Genomic DNA, 17,423 nt, shown 5'->3' with positions numbered 1-17,423 from the left:
TTGGTTTTCTCTTCCAAATCTTTTGAAGCATAAATCTAATTCTTCTTTAAAGAAGGAAAATATGATTGCCATTTAATGTAGGGAAAACTGAGAGAAATCAAGTTTTGTAGCTTGTTTCCAAATGAAAGTCATGCTTAGTTTAGAGATTTTCTCCCGTTGCTAGTCAAGCAATATATTTCCTAGAGTATACTACGATCAATTTGGAAATTAGAAAAAAATACTTAAACAACAAGAATATTTAAAGATCAGTGGATTTTGTCCTTTCTTCAGGACAATTTATATTGCCATCAGTACGGGTTTTCTGGTGGTATAGAGGTATAAGCAAATAAAAGGTGACATATAACAAACCTTATGCTGAAGCATGAAACAAGTCTTAATACGTTTGAAAGGATTAAAATCATACAGAGTATGTTCTTTGACTACAATGATATTAGAAATCAATAACAAATATTTGGGAATTAAACAACACACTTCTAAATAATACATGAGTCAAGGAAGAAATCATAAGGAAAATTCAAAACATTTTGAACTGAACGATAATAAAAATATAACATTAAAATGTGTGGGATGCAACTAAAGTACTGTTTGGTGGTGTGTGTAATGGGTGTGACATAGCTTTAAATGCTTATATTAGAAAACAGAGGACTAAATCATTGATCTAATGTTCCATTTTATGAAACTAGAAAAAGAAGAGTAACCGAAAGTAAGTTGAAGAAAGGAAATAATAAAGGGCAGATGAATTAAATAAAAGACAAGCAATAAAGAAAATTAATAAAATCCAAAATTGTTCATTGATAAGATAGCAGAATTGATAAACTCTTAGGTAGACTGATCTAGAAAAAAGAGAAAACACTAATTACCAATATTGAGTAGGAAAGAGGGGATGGATATCACTATAGATCCTACAGACATAAAAAGGATATTAAGGGAATATTATTAACAACCTTATTTCACTACCTTGGCAACCTAAATGAAATGTCTGAATTCCCTGTGGGGAGGGAACTCTTAGTAAAACTGACACAAGCTGAAATAGAAATTTTGAATAGCCCTATACTAAATCAGAATATTGAATTTGTAATCAAAAACTTTCCTACAAAGCAAACTCCAGGTAGTTTCACTGGTGAATTTATCAACATTTGAGGAAGAATATACACCAGTCTTACACAAACTCTTTCAAAAACATAGGCAAGGATACTTCCCAATTCATTTTATGATGCCAGAAAAGTATGACATGAAAACCTGACAAAGACATTTAAAAAAATTATAGGCTAATATCTACATGAACATAGATACAGAATTTCTTAAAAGAATATTAGCAAATAGAATCCATCAGTATATGAAAAGGATAATACAGATGACTAAAGTGAGATTTTCCCCAGTAATGCAAGGTTGATTTAACATTTGAAAATTAGTCAATATAATTCACCATATTAAATAAAGGGGGAAAAACCAGATCATCATTTTATTGCTAAAAAAAAAAAAAAAAGAAAAACCCATGTGTGTTAAATTGATGAAATTCACCACATATTTATGAGAAAAACTCTTACACATCAGGCATAGAAGAGAAATTCTTCAGTCTGATAAAGGCCTTCTATGAAAAACCTGCTTCTGACGTCTTACTGACATAATGAAGGTTACCCTATGATTAGTAATAAGGCAAGATGTCTGCTTTCACCACTTGTATTCCCTTTATACTAGAGGTCCTAAGCAGTACAGTAAAGCAAGGGGAAGAAAAAGAAATAAAAGGCATAGAGATTAGAAAGGAAGAGGTTAAATATCTTTACTCTTAGATGACATGATCAGGTTAGTAGAAAGTTCTAAGGCATACACAGAATAACTACAAGAACATTCAAGTGCACTTAGCAAGGTCTTGGGATACAAGGTCAATATACTCAAATCTGTTGTTTTTTTAGTATACTAGCAGTAAATGGAAAATGGAATTTAAAATTCCATTTATAATAGCTTTTGAAAATATGAAATTCTTAGGGGTAAATTTAACAAAATATGCTCAATACCTATATATTAAAAGCTCCTAAATATTACTTAAAGAGATTAAAGAGGGCTTCCCTGGTGGCACAGTGGTTAAGAATCCGCCTGCCAATACAGGGGACACAGGTTCGAGCCCTGGTCCGGGAAGATCCCACATGCCGCGGAGCAACTAAGCCCATGCGCCACAGCTACTGAGCCCGCGCTCTAGAGCCCGCACGCCACAACTACTGAAGCCCGTGCACCTAGAGCCCGTGCTCTGCAACAAGAGAAGCCACCGCAATGAGAAGCCTGTGCACCGCAACAAAGAGTAGCCCCCGCTCGCTGCAACTAGAGAAAGCCCGCGCATAGCAATGAAGACCCAACGCAGCTAAAAGTAAATAAATAAATTAAGAGATTAAAGAAGATCTAAATAAGTGCAGAGATATGTCATGTTCATGGATTAGAAGACTTAATATTGTAAGTATTCATTCTCCCCAAATTGATCTAAAGAATATTCTAGTAGTTTTTTTTTGTAGAAATTGACCGTTTTTTTTTCAATGTATGTGAAAATGCAAAGAGCTTAGAATATCCAAAGTAATCTTGAAAAAGACCTAGAGTACCAGACTTAAAGAAATATTATAATGCTATAGTAATCAAAACTGTTGCAAATTGATCAATGGAACAGAATAAAGAGCCCAGAAAGAGGCCTGTATGACTTTAAACAAAAGGCCTAAAGTAATCCAATGGGGAAAGGAAACTTTTTAATAAATGGGGCTGGAACTGAATATTGTATTTTAAAAAGTGAACTTCAACCTCTGTCTCCCACAAAAATTAGAGGTGATTCATAGACATAAACATAAAAGCTATTACTCTAAAACTTTGTAAGGAAAATATCTTTGTGTCTTTGGACTTGGCAAAAGTTTTTAGACATGACACAGAAAGTAATCAGCAAAAAAGAAAAAATGATAAGTTAGATTTCCTCAAAATTAAAAATTTTTGTTATAAAGACACTATTAAGAAAATTACTAGACAAGCCATAGGCTGAGTGAAGATATTCATCAAACATATCTGTCAAAGGACTTGTATATAGAAAATATAACAAACTCCTACAACTAAATAATTATAAGACAATCAACCCAGCTACAAATGGGCAAAATGCTTGGACATTTTAAAAGGAAGATATGTGAATAACCAATATACTAATGAAAATGTGCTTTACAGCCTTTGTTATAAGAGAATTGCAAATTAAAATCATGAGATACCACTAAACATCCAGCAGAATGGCTGAAATTGTCTCAAATCATTACATTGTACACTTTAAATATCTTATAATTTTATTTGTCAATTATACCTCAATAAAACTGGAAAAAAATCAAATAGTGAGGATGTGGAGCTCATGGAACTCTGATAAATTGTCACTGGCAGCATAAACTGGTACAGGCACTTTAGAAAGAGTCTGGCAGTTTGTTAGCCTAGAAAATTCCACTCTGAGATCTTTACTCAGAAGAAATGAAAAGCATAACCACAAAATGACTTGTACAAAAATGTTCCTAGCAGTTTCATTCATAATATTCCAAAACTAGAAGCAACTTCGGTGTCCAACAATAGGGGAATAAGTGAACTGTGGATTATTCATACACTGGACTCATCCTCAGCAAAAAAAAGATCCATACTGATATACACAACATGGATCAATCTCAAAAACATGCTGAATGAAAGGAGACAACACGAAAGAGTTCATACTGTACTATTCCATCTTTATGAAGTTCTAGGACAGGCAAACCTAACATGGGATGCAAAAATTCAGAATGGTTTCCTTTGGGAGTATGAGGGAGGGATTTACTGGGAAGGGGCATGAGAACTTTCTGAGGGGATAGTAATGTTAGAGTTTGGGTTACATAGCTCTAGGTCTCATCAAATGGACATATGGACATTTAATATTTGGATGTTTCACTGTGTGTCATTTTTAGCTCCCCCCCGCCAAAAAAAAAAGAAAAGAGAAAAAACTTTCAAAGCCCTATAAAATATTGAACTCTAGATCCTAATGATTTGAGTGTTAAAGTGTTTAGGAGTGAAGTGCACTGATGTCTTCGTGCAACTTTGAAATGCTTTAAAAATTAGGTGGATTGATTGATGGATAGAAGAAGAGAAGATTGCATATATATGTGATGAAACAAATATAGTAAGATATTCATTGTAGAAACTGGCCAGTGGGTATATGGATGTTCACTGTATAATTCTTTAAACCTTTCTATTTGTTTAAATATTTCATAGTAAAAGTGTAGAAAAATAAAGTAGGCATAGATAAAAGGTATTACAACTTATGGGGAATTCAATTGTTTATTCATTCAAAAGTATTTATGGTATGTCAGGTGCGTGCTGAGCAGTCTCATAAGCATCACTGATCCAGGGAGAAACAAGACAAGCGTGGGCCTTGCCCTTATAGAACTATAATTCTGTTTCTTTTCCCAGCATTCCCTACCTCCATTCCTTGTAATAGTTGTGATTTATATGTCTGTTCAGGGTTTCTTAGAAGCTTATAGTTGTTATTTTAAAATATCAGATTTGTTTTATTTTCTTTATTATTTAATTGGCCAAAAATCTATTTTCATAACTGTGTGTGTGTGTGTGTGAGGGGGTAATGTTCAGTTGTTGAGACTATGATAAACTGGGGTTGAACTATTTTTAAAGTTTATTAATTTGCATCCCTTTTCTGCATCAGGTTCTGTATCAGGACCCTCCCAGTTCTTGGTTCAATTTCCCACTCTAGAGGGGAGGCCTTCAAAATACTTACTATCCAGTCCATCCACCCAGAAATCTCTAAAAGTCCTAAATAGACCAAAAGACACAGCCTTTCCATCCTACTCAGGGACTGAAAACTCCCAGAGGAATGAGGATGAATTTCCACCGCAAAGGGAATACGCTTTGAGTTGTGAAGAGTTCACAAGAGAGAGAGTTCAGAGCCAGCCAGTTAGATCTTGAGTTCTGGGTATACAGAGTTGGCTGCCTGCTTTCCGACACTAACATGGATACGTCTTTTCTGACTTAGTGACCAAGAACCCTGTCTCTCTTTGGTGACCTGGTTATCTCTGCCTGTGCTGTACTTTGCCCAGTCCTTGTGTGGATTGGGGCTGATTCCTGTCACTTAACCTAATTTATGATTTATTTTATCTAATGCCTAATGTACCTGTAGCCATTCCCTCTCCTCATCCCATTTCCCATCCATGATCTGATTGAATTTGGTGTTGTCCTGCATCTGCTGCCTTCCCTTGTCTGTTCCTCTGACCCTAACTCCTGACCTGTACTCAATACCTGGAGAGTCCCTGCCACCTCTCCCCAACTCCTCCTGTAACTAAGTACGCTCTAAGAGAGAAGTTCCTCCTGTTGGAGCGCTTGAGACTTGGTGCGTCCCAAGGTCTTGGTGACTTTTCACGAAGATGCTTTCTCTGTGAGTCTCATTCAGCTCTGTGCTGCCATATTCACAGATTATCAGCCATTCCTCTCCTCGTCTCAACCTGTGCTAAATCTGTATTTATTAAATATTATATACGTCAAAGGAATATTTGTGTAATTCTGAGTAAGTTATAATGAATAAATAAAATAATAAGTACACCTCTAGCCATCACCAGCTTAAGAATTAAAGTGTTACCAGTATCTCTAGTCATTCTTAAGGCATAGTTGGGTAGCACTTTATGATCTCTGTACTGAATAGTCAGCCAGTATTATTGAATACTTAAAAATACTTAAACATTGTCTTCAGATATATTTTTGTTCAGAACATTTAACAAATTCAGATAGCCCATTAGTGAAATTCTAATGTAGATTCCAGTGTTCCCATTTATCTGTCAAACATTTTAGAATTCACTAGAGTAACCATGCCTGGCCTGACATCATTACAGAGTTCTGTCAAACTTAGCCTTGGAATAAGGGAGAGAACTTTCTGAAGGCTCTAGCTACCATGTTTTTTCCCATAGAATGGCGGTTGATGGAGCACCGGAATTGAAGGTAGAGAATATGAATTCAAGGGCCAAGCTGCACGCTGCTCTTTATGAGAGGAAGCTCCTGTCTCTGGAGGTGCGAAAACGTCGACGACGGAGTGGCAGATTGAGGGCAATGCGGCCAAAATACCCAGGTACCGGCTGGTGAGCTTTCACCAAGCTTTATGATCTGTGTCCTGTCAGACCGATTTAATCAGCTTCTTAATTAACACTTAATGAATCAGAACTTTCTGATCACATATGCTTACTTTTTTTGATATAGTCTTTTTCCTCGGAAACTTGTTTCAAAAGGATAAGTTTTTAAACCTTCCATTCTATGATATTTGTATTGAAGAATATCCGAAGTCCACACATTTTGGCCTTTGCTCTTACTCTTACAGCATCATTTAACTACCTGATACTTAGCTTAAGTTTAATGGAACCCTGAGCGTCATTGTTTGGGTTTTTCATGATTAGGTATGAAGTCCAGTTCGTCCTTTGACATTGCTGAATTGTGTAAGTATTTTAAACATGAACAGAAAAAGGGGAATTTCTTTCTCTCCTAGAATCTCCCTTGTTACAGATCTGTTTGTCACTGACGAGTTGACTTCCTTTTTCTCCCTCCTTCTCTCGTTTGTTGAGTGCCTGTATCAAGCACATTAGTCACTGGGGTTTCATTGGTGAATAAAAAAGCTATGGTCCTTGTCCTCATAGACCTTCCAAGGCAGTGAAGGAGAAGGATAATGGATGAACATATGATAGAAAGATATTCCCCTGCTTACTGTACCCCCGTGAAAGATGCCCTTCTGAAAACCTCTAACACGCCGTAGAGATTACTCTACTAAAAGGGTTTTTGCCTTACGTTGTGAGAGAACCATTGGTATTATGATGAGAAACATCAACTCTAATGAAGATGATTAATAGGTTTTTAGAATATGTAAGAGGGACGTGTGTATGTTGTTAATTTTGTGCATTATTTGTGGTCTGATTTAGAAATGGGTTTTTACTGAAAAGATAAAAGGAAGGTATTGGGAGAGAGGAAAATTTAATCCTTTTTTCAGCAACATTAGTGATTCTTCGCATTTAGTGATTACCCAACCAGCTGAAATGAATGTTAAAACTGAGACAGAGAGCGAAGAGGAGGAAGAAGTTGCCTTAGACAGTGAAGATGAAGAACAGGAAGCTTCCCAGGAGGAGTCTGCAGGGTCCCTCGGAGAAAATCAAGCCAAACACACACCCGCACTGACCGTTATGGTAGAAAATTCACCCAAAGAAAATGCCGTGAAAGTTCCTGAATGGAATAACAAAGGTGAACAGTGCTGCAAAACTGAGACTCAGGAACCAGAGCCTAAATTTAACCTGATGCAGATTCTGCAAGATAATGGCAATCTTAGGTATGTACCTTTCCTAATTATAATAGCAAAACTGAAAACAGCTAATTTGTACTGTGTACCAGGGTATTGTGCTTGTGGCTTTATAGCCATTTTTCATTTCTTATGCACAGGAATCCTGTGAATTAATGACTGTGATTTGATATTATTACTATCAAGGAAATTGAGCCCTAGAGAAATTGCTTGTCCAAGTCTAAAACTATGATACAAACCCAGGTCTCATTGGCTCAACAAATATTTGTTGGGTTTCAACGTTAGTGACTAAAGAGCACAAGATGACTGAGACAGGGTGCTCAAGCAGTTCATGGCTTAGAGTGGGGACACTTAAAGAGCAGGGGCTGTGACCCCAGTATGGACAAAGGGCTCTTAGGACACAGGAAAAGGAGTGATTGGTCTTGCTTGGGAGGGCTAGAGAGACATTAGGGAGGAGGCAATATTTCAACCAGGCCTTCCCCGATAGGTAGGCTCTCCGGATTTGGGAGGTGACAGCTAAGTATGGGAGTGCTAGTAGAGGGAATAAAGGCACAGAGGGGTGATAGTACAGTCATTCATTCAGTTCCTCGACAAATATTTATTGAGCACTTGATCTATACCAGGAATTGTGCTGGGCTGTATAGTGTTACGGTGGAGACCAAAACAGTTGTGGAGCCCACAGTCTAGTGGGGAAGACTGACAGTAAACAAAGAAACAAGGTAATTTCAGGCAGTAAGAAGTGCTGTGTAGACAATAAAATAGGGTGTAGTATTAGAGTGTAATTGGACAGAAAGTTTCTGTAGCTTCTGGTGCTTTGGGCATGGAGAGGTAAGTTTTAAGGTGAGTCCTAAATGATGAGAAGGAGTAAGTCATGTGAATATCAGGGAGCAGAATATTCCAGGCAGAACGGCAAGTATAAAGAACCTGAAATTGGAATGAGCTTGGCAAGTTTGAGAAATACAGATTAGTGGTGTGACGTTACATGGAGAAAAGGGTGCAATAAGAAGTGAGACTAAAAAATTGGATGTCATTTGATCATAAAGTGCCATAGAGGAGCCTGGACTTTATTTCCTAGATGGATAATTTCTAAGCAGATGTGTGATATGGTCAGATCTTGATTTAGAAAGTAAATTCCGGTTGCATTGTGGGATAGTGATTGATAAGAGGGGAACTAAGGGTAGAGAGCTGAGTTAGGGGCTGTTAAAGTAGTCCAGAGCCAGGAAGATGAAGGTCCTGATCAGAGCAATGGCTATAGGAATGAAGAGAATAGGATGGAGTTAATGAAATTTGCAAGTTAAAATTGGTAGGGCTTGGTCCCTGTAGATGTAAGAATTCCAGAGAGACTGAATTTTCCAAGTTTGGTAACTTGGTGCTGCCATCAGTCAATATAAGGAGCACAGGAGTTGGTTTCATGATAGAAATAATGTGTTTTATTTGGGACACCGTGAGGTGGAAGTGCTCTGGGATGAAGATGATCAGTAGATAGGTGAAAATACAGCTTTGAAAGTCAGAGTTGAACAGGACTGTACAACTTCAGAGTAGATAAGCTTGTCATTTCAGTTTAGTTCAGCAAGCATAGACAGAAGAAAAGGAGGAGAACTGAGGCCTGGAGTAAACCAGTGTTTAATAGTAAAGAGACCAAGAAGTAGCAGTTAGAGAGGTAGCTATAAAACTGGGAGGAGACAGTATAGAAAAGCTACAAGATGAGGGTTTCAAGCTATAGAGTGCCTCCAGCAGCCCAAGTTAGGATGAGGCCTGAAAAGAGTCTCCTGCATTTATGACCTGGGGGTGGACTTAGTGGGTAGAAGAGAAATTGTGAGTTGAGTAAATAGGAAAGCAAGTGTGAACTAACTTTTTCAGAGAGTTTGACAACGAGTGAAAGACAGGTGAGAACTCATCAGAGAGAGAGAGCAAGCTAAGAGAAAAAAGATTTCTTAAGATAGGGATTCTGGAGCTTATTTAGAGACTAGGGGAAGGATTTGATGGTAAAAGAATTAGAGATACAGAAATGGATATATTGTCCTAAAGGAAGGTAGGAAGAGGACAGTGGAGGGGTGTCTCTTCCTGTAATGAATGCAGTAGTTAGAGGTTAAAGAGGCAGGAAGTGTAGGTATATAAGCATGACGGCCTTTAGTTTCTAAGCTAGAGGTCAGTTCTTATACCGCAAGGATGGAGGGTGATATTGGCGCTTAGGGGGTTGGAGGGTAGAGTTAAGGTTTGGAACGGTGCGTGGAGAATGAGAGTAGTTGCTTTAGTGGAGAGCAGAGAGGGCTCTGTCAGAAGACTTGGCTCTGGCTTTTCAGTGCTTGCCAACTGACGGTGTGACCACAGGCAAGTCAGAGAGCTTCTCTAGGCCTCAGTTTTCTTTTCTGTTAGGCCAGGGTATGGGGTTAGACATAGGTTTTTCAAACTGTGGTCTCTAGAGAGGAAGGAGGAGTCCACTGAATTGAAATGGAACATTTGAAAACCACTGGACTATATTCTAATGTCCTTTCCAGCAATAACATTCTACTTAGATGTTGTAGAAATAAATTAATTATTCATAAATCTTACGGATCTTACTTTTAATGAGTAAACTCTTGTAATTGCAGGGTGTGTTAATGTACTAAATCAGTGGTTTTCAAACTGTGTTCCCTGGAGCTGCCCATAATTCTGTGGGGCATCTCAGTGGCTACTGAGGGATCTGGGGGTGGTCCATGGCAAGGATTCAAGACTCCAGGCCCCAGCCCACTAGTTGTGTATTTTTGTATACTGAGGATCTCCATAGGCTTTTATTTTTTAAAAATAGATTTCTTTGGTGTAAATTATTCTATTATTTTGGTTTGTCAGTTACAGATTACTAGCTGACCAATGTGTCCAATACCATAGGGACAAGCTTAGGATTAACATCCCACAGATCCCTTTAGTAAGGTTTTTAGAGATGGAAAACTCAGTTCTTGTTCGTTTGATTTACAACAGTGATTTGCAACAAAAGGTTGATTGAAATCTCAACTTCCAAGCAGTAATTCCCTTATCCAAAAGACCTTCATATTTTAATATTAGGGAAATAGTCAATAAAATTGGGTATTTTGCTACATTTGGAGGTGTCTGAAACATGCCATTTTTAGCTCACTTTATTGCAAGTGAATTTGTTGACCAAAATGGAGAGTCTTTTTTCATTTATTTTGACTTGAAAATAATTAGCTTATGGGAATGGTTGAGGGGAAAGTGTATATGGTCTCCAGAACAAGGATTTTAAATGTTCTTCTTGATGAAAAACATTTGAAAATATAAATTTCAAAATCATATTGTGCTCCCATAAACTATTCCTATTAATAACAAAGATGTAGCCTTATATTTCATGCTCTGAAGAGCTTGAAAAGCAAATCTACTCCCCAACCTGACTCCTCTCCCTTCCAGCACACACATAGAAGCTAGATGTAGACCCTCCTAGGATTTCCAGTTTACTCTGGACAAGTCCTTCGTCCTAACCTTGGGGGAACAGTGAGTAGAAAGCATTCAGTGATTGCATGTGTGAGGATTGTAAACAAAGTTTGTGTTGGGCCCTAATCTTCGCTGATGTAATTTTGGCTAGCATGTCAGAAGGCCAAGCAGCTGAAGTAACTACAGTCTCTCCTGAAAGAAAACAGATCTGCTGCAGTTAGCAGCTGAAGTGAAAGTCATCAGTGTTTCTCTGGTACTTCTGTCTTCTAAATGATAGCTTGATCAGATTTCCTTGTTTCCAGCCTAGACCACCAAGCAGAAATCAGCTGGGTTCTTCAGTGATGTTGCTGAGGTGCTTTTTACTATATGTGTGGAGTTCTTTTTCCCCCTGAACATCTGGGCTCGTTCTAGCCGGTCATTGCCTCTATGCCAAACTCTGTTGGACCTCCCTCATTTGTTCTGGGCTCCAGCCACTCCCGTCTTGTAGTTGAGAAAAGCCTGACCTTAAATTTGGTCTCAAAGTTCCTTTGTAGGATTTATCTGTTTCCTGCTTTGGAGGCTTTTGCACACCAGAAATTAGTTGCTATAGCAAAAGCCATACTTTTGTACTAACTGATAAGTATGTTTTTAAGGGCCTCCAAGGCAGAAAAACCTTTCTGTATCAATACAAAGGTTCTTGTGAAAATTCAGTACTTTTCCTGTCCATTTCCCCAAGAAAGTTGTTTAAAAGTTCAGAAGATAAGGTATAGGAGTAGAAAACATGATTCTCTATTCTTGCTTGATTTCCCCCCCACCCCACCCCATGCCATGGTAATAATGAGAAAATAAGTAGGATTCTCCATCTCTGATTCTTTAAATAGAAAAAAAGAAATCTCATGTACTGGGTAGAAGGAATCTTTACTCAGTGACTGTATGATGGGCTTCATTTTTCTTAGCCATCCTAATAGAAGGATCCTCAAAGGCCACTTTGAGAGAGGCAAGCACACATTTGGTAGGTGCACCATTCTGTCTCATAACAGTATGTTGTTTTGGATTTCTGTAGCAAAGTGCAGGCCCGAATAGCATTCTCTGCCTATCTCCAGCATGTTCAAATCCGACTGATGAAAGACAGTGGAGGTCAAACGTTCAGTGCCAGTTGGGCTGCCAAAGAGGATGAACAGATGGTGAGGCTCTCTTGTTGGAACCTTTTTACTTTCCCTTGCTCTCCCTCCCTCCCTCCCTCCCTTCCTTCCTTCCTTTCTTCCTTCCTTCCTTCTTTTCTTTTTTTTCCTATACTAAGTTAAAGAACAGTATATTTGTGGTGAAAGAATTATTCCACAGTATAGCTTGCAGATTTCTCTTACTTTTCTGTGAAGTGAATCTTGGATCTGGAGCCACGTTCATCACAGTATGTGTTGAGGGCATTAATTTACTTCATTCTGAAAATGGAAATTGATTGCTCATTAGATGTCAGGCCCGTGCAAAGCCCTAGAAAAGAATAACAATTTGCAGAGTCCTTTCTCAAGCAGCTTCACATTTTATTAATTCTTTGATATAGGCACTGTCATCTCCATTTGCAGATGAGGAAACAAAGACCTAGAGGAAGGGGGTAACTTGCCTGTTGTCCTGTAGCTCATATGTGCTGAAACTGGAACTTAAACTCAGATGTTGCAATTGTACATTATTTGCTCTTGCACTGTTTCCATGGGTCATAAGGCATTTATTTTCTGTCCTGGGGGGGTCAAGTTAGCTCTTTGAAAGTCAACACTTTATCATGGGCCCTCTGAGAATGTACCATCCTCCATTTTAACATTTTTTTCTTTACTAGTTGTCACTTTATAAAATTCTTAGATTACTGGAAACAAACTTGTGTAATAATTTTTACTGTATATTGGTCATTCGAACCTGCCTAAAATTTAATATACTAGCAATGTTTTTCTTTTTGGATGAGAATGACAGGGAGCTTCAAGCTCTTTGGTAAGGTCAACGCGTATAGAAGAAGCCACAGCCCTTCCTTAGGCTTTTTAACCACAGGGCTCTGTCACTGGAAAGAGAAGGACCATTAAGTCTGAGAAAGCTGCATCCTTTGTCCAGCTCAGTGGTGATCCTACTGTAATTTTCAGTTCTCCACATATAAGAGGCGTACAATATGCTGGGCTTATTATAAAAGCATGATGGATATCCCAGAAAACAACTTGTGAATTTAAAGTAACCAATACAACCCAGAGATAAAACCTTGTGTGTTGTAATTTTTCAACCATCAATGGAAAATGTTAGCTCTGCTCTTGCCAAGTGGAAAATTGAAACTGCCTTTTTGAGAGTCAGTTTGTCTGCTCCACTGTGAAAAAATAATGTTTTAATATAACAGCTTAAACCAGCCTATAGTAAAGACAGCAGAGTAGACCTATGAAATCCAACCCTCTGGTTATGAGACTGTTTCTTTATGTTGGAGTAAATTGTCACCAAAGGACAGTGAACCAAAATCAAATTCAAGAAGAAAAACATAGCTCAGAAGAGAATAACTGTTGCAACTGCTGACTTGGAATTCACACAGGATTTCTATGGAGCTTTTTATAAGAATATTCAGGATCATCACTGCAGAACTTAGTATCAGTTGTGTGCATTCCTATTTGAAAATCTATCTAAACAACAAACCCTAAGGCATTACCTGATGATTGTGGCAGTGGTCTTGTTTATGAGGAAGGTAGGTGTAGAATTGCCTTCTCTGATCCAAGTTCGGTTTAGAGCTTCTTTATCACGTAATTCACAGAAGGCACATCGACGGAAGTTCCCCAAATCCATCATCTTCAGGCAATTTTACTGTGTTTGGGGGTTGGGTGCAGGGAACTACTATCTTTAAGGCCCTTGGCCTTGCAAAATCTCTCTTTGAAGCATTTGTGATGTTATGAATGATCTGATTGGTATCTGTTCAGATTTCAAAATCCTTTGCCCCATCTCAAGTGAGATGTATCCCTTCTACCCCTTAATGACCTTTCACTATGCCCTCCTTGCCAACCTCCAACTCTAAAAGCACCCTTTTTCTTGCGGAAGAAAACATAAATAAAAAGCTATCGCCTTGCAAGCCTGGTAACAGTTCTTTCTTTCCATTAGTCACTAAACTTTTTAAATCAGTAGTTTCTGCTCTTCACCTGTATTCTTCAGTATCCATTTGTTTCTTAACCTCTACTTTCTGTCCCCTTTACTCTGCTGAAAGTGGTGTGGTCCTTTCCTGCTCCAGCCTCTCGGAAGCTGTGACATGGGAGCCTTCCTCCCTTGGCTTTCATGACACTGTTTTCTTCCTTGTTTCTTTCTACATTTCTGATGTTTCTCTCATGGTTTGTTGTGGTTGTTGTTTGTTTTTTTCTGATTCTTCCTCCTCTTTCCGATCTCTGAGTGTCAGTATTTCTGTATTCTTTCTCTCCCTTCTCACCTTTGATGACTTGATCCATGGTTTTAGTTTCCTCTACCTATTACTTTCCCTAAGTATCTTTCTCTGATCACCCTACTGGAAGTGATAGCTGCACTTTGAATTATTATAGTACTATGTATATATGAATTGTGGTACTTTTACAGCTACTACTTTATTACATAGTTATTTGCACACATTTTGATTTTCCCACTGCCAGCTTGTTAAAGGAAGAGGATTTGTTTGTTTCGTTTTGTTCTTGTCTTACTGTATCCTTGTTATACCTAGTATGTTTGCTCTGGGTCTTATTTGTTGAAGTGTATAGTATACCTCTTCTTATCTCTCTATTGTGTAATCCCCTTGTAGCTTGTCTTCTGTTGCTTAAGCACAATCCCTTCTTTTTTTCCCCCAATGACTCTTTAATTTACAGGAGCTAGTGGTTCGTTTCCTCAAGCGAGCATCAAGTAACCTCCAGCACTCACTGAGGATGGTATTACCCAGTCGGAGACTGGCACTTCTGGAGCGCAGAAGAATCCTGGCCCACCAACTGGGTGACTTTATCATTGTGTACAACAAGGTAGGTGGTTTATCTGTTAGTCTTGTGCTTTGGATTGCCACGCGCTGTCAGAAACAGGCTAGAAGCCTCTGTCCAGCTGGGCGGAGAGGTTCTTCTTCCCTTTTAGCATTATCACATGCTGTGTGGGACGTTATGGGGAGCAGGACGTCACTCCCTAACCCAGCTGGTCTGAAAAGCTACTTATTACTTGTGAAGGCCCAGGGGCCGTAGTTCACTCTCATCCAAAGGCACATTCCTTTTGAGTGTTGTTACACCCGAGATGAATCCTGGGCTATGTGAATTTGCATTGTCATTATTGTACCTGGAGACAGTGGTGAATTGACTATTTGAGAGCAAATGTGAACTGTGGATTTAACACGGTGACACAGTCTTCCTTCCTGCGAGAGTTATACTTTGTTCTCTAGAACATTTTAGATAGTGACTTCATTTTACAACCAAGCCCAGAAAATAGACTATTTAGTGAGAGTAGTCTGCAAAGCATCTTTTATCCAAGTGTCTTAGAATGCTTTAGAAATGTCATTTTGGGGTGGGGGGAGCGGGGAGCATGGTCATTTTTCAGAAAGGAAAGCTGAGGCCTGGAAATTTAAATAGCTTTTGTGAAATGTGTGGAATGGTCAGTACAGTATCAACACACCAAATCCATAGCTACATAGCTACTCCAGCTCTGTTGAGAATTTTGGAACAACTTACATAAGTGAAGAATTTACTCAATTTGGATGCTGCTATAGGAGTATCTTCCAAGACCTATCTTTCCTCTCCCTAACTGTAACAAAATACAGTATCTCTGTTGTCATTCTGTTAAAGCTTCAAGTGTGACCACAGACATTACCAAGCTCTTTTTTCACTGGGCTACCTGAGTAAAAAGTAGAAACATGATAAAAATTTATATTTATTATGCAACTCTTACTTGGAAACTCTAAAATGTTTCATGAAATAATGACAGAAAATAATATATCAGATTTATAGGTGGCAAAAGTACATGGAGGAATTAAATGTCTTTACTATAAAGACAAATTAACCCAAGGGTATTGAAACCAGACGATGAAGTATGCATTTATCAGGAGTCAGTTTTATCTTGTTTTTCTGTGGGGTTGGGGACTGGATAGGAAACAGAACAAATGGCTGGAAAGAAATCGAAGAAGAAACTTGAGGAAGAAGAGGAAGATGGGGTGAATACGGAAAACTTTCAAGAGTTCATCAGACAAGCAAGGTAGAAGACATTCTTAATAAAAAGTATCTTATTCTGTCTTCCACACTGCCCCATTCATTCCCAGTAGCCCCTTGTTTCTAACATATGGATGTGAGTAAAATCACTCTTAGGAGGAGAAGAAGGGTTTCATAGGCTTGATCTCTCCATATCTCAGCCAATTTTCGGCTGTTGTCATGGTTTTAGTTATCAAAACACTGCTGCTGGGCATCTGGGCTGTATTTCTAGACAGCTTCAAAGTACACACCACTCTAAGGGCTGAGGGAGCACTTCGGAAAGCTGAAGTTAGAGGTTCTAGTGTTTACTGGATCTGAATTTATCCCTGACCTACTGATGCAGTGGAGGTGACCACATTTTGCCTACGTTGAGTGGGTTGAGGAATTGGCAGTTTCTCAGCACTGTGAGGGTTACGCCTAATGTATATAAAATAAAACAAGTCCTTCATGCTTAAGGTTAGCTCTTAGGGGTTGAAAAATCTCAGCATTCAGCTCTCTATCTTGATACAAATTAGCCAGGCCATTCTTTGCTACTTTGGAGACCTTGGGGTTTACTCTGAGATTCATAGGAGCAGTTTCCAAGGTTGTCATTACAGTGTATTCTGAAGATAGGATATAGGTTCTTTGTAATATTGCAGGAATATTTTGCTTATTTGAAGGCCACTTATCTGGAACATAGCCAGGCTCCAGGAAAAAAATGCAAAAGGCCGTTGAGGAGCTGCTGCAGATTTTACAAAATCCATGCCTAATATGTTTACTGGAAGAATTCTATGGGCCCTCATCTGTTTCCTTACACTTTTCATTTTGTGGATGTTCATAAAAAGTGCATATAATTTCAATATTTGAAGTGACCTAGAGACCATCTGGTTCAGTTTCCATTGTATAGATGGTTAGGGAAATCTTCCTTGGTTACGCTGGTGAGTTTCCGTATTTATGACAAAGTGGCTTCTTTAGTGAATATATTCCAATTATCTAGAAGTGGGGTGGACAAACTGCCAAGGACCAGATAATAAATATTCCAGACTTTGTGAGCTACATGTGGTCTTTATAGCATACTCTTCTTTAAAAATATGAAAACCATTCTTAGCTGGGAGCCATACAAAAACAGCCTGCTGGTCAAGGTTGGCCCACTGGCTATAGTTGGTTGACCCCTGATTTAGAACATGGCTGTCCAATAGAACTTCCTGTGTTGTAGCTACTGAGTACTTGAAATGTGGCTTGTGTAACCAAGGAAATGAATCTTTAATTTTAATTCATTTAAATCTGAATAGTCACATGTGACTAGTGGCTACTATATTGGACAGTGCCGATCTAGAATATTCACTGTGGAATGAATAAAACCTTGTCATGCTTTAAATTTTTCAGACTGCTTCATTTATATTTCTTTTTTACCATCTATTAATAGGGAGTTTCCAGCTTGTGCTTTTCGTTTTCCCCTTCTTCAGCTTACTCCATTTTCATAATAAAATCTGGTAGAAAGATTTTCCAGAACACCTTCCTGTTCTGACCATACTTTCTCTCCCCAT

At 38.4% G+C, this 17,423-nt stretch overlaps 1 protein-coding gene and 1 long non-coding RNA gene across 28 annotated transcripts in view; one reads left to right on the top strand and one right to left on the bottom strand.

Moving 5' to 3' along the window:
• LOC309626636 overlaps window positions 1–17,423 on the bottom strand; it is a 1,318,538-nt gene that overhangs the window by 287,236 nt on the left and 1,013,879 nt on the right. The window lies entirely within an intron of this gene.
• TTLL5 (tubulin tyrosine ligase like 5) overlaps window positions 1–17,423 on the top strand; it is a 312,036-nt gene that overhangs the window by 107,839 nt on the left and 186,774 nt on the right. For 19 of the 27 annotated variants that reach the window (XM_082387533.1, XM_082387536.1, XM_082387511.1 and 16 more), the window contains 6 exons: window positions 5,943–6,100; window positions 6,423–6,461; window positions 7,033–7,339; window positions 11,775–11,895; window positions 14,548–14,694; window positions 15,801–15,904. In XM_082387533.1, coding sequence (XP_082243659.1) covers window positions 5,943–6,100; window positions 6,423–6,461; window positions 7,033–7,339; window positions 11,775–11,895; window positions 14,548–14,694; window positions 15,801–15,904 — 876 coding nt within the window. Of the gene's footprint in view, window positions 1–5,942; window positions 6,101–6,422; window positions 6,462–7,006; window positions 7,340–11,774; window positions 11,896–14,547; window positions 14,695–15,800; window positions 15,905–17,423 lie in introns of those variants that run through there. The other 8 variants (XM_082387514.1, XM_082387512.1, XM_082387517.1 and 5 more) reach the window with 3 other exon arrangements.

Source organism: Balaenoptera borealis, assembly GCF_965194805.1.
Source record: "Balaenoptera borealis genome assembly, chromosome: 3".
NCBI lineage: Eukaryota > Metazoa > Chordata > Mammalia > Artiodactyla > Balaenopteridae > Balaenoptera > Balaenoptera borealis.
Note: the sequence above shows the minus strand (reverse complement) of the source record. Positions and strands in the feature narration are given on the sequence as shown.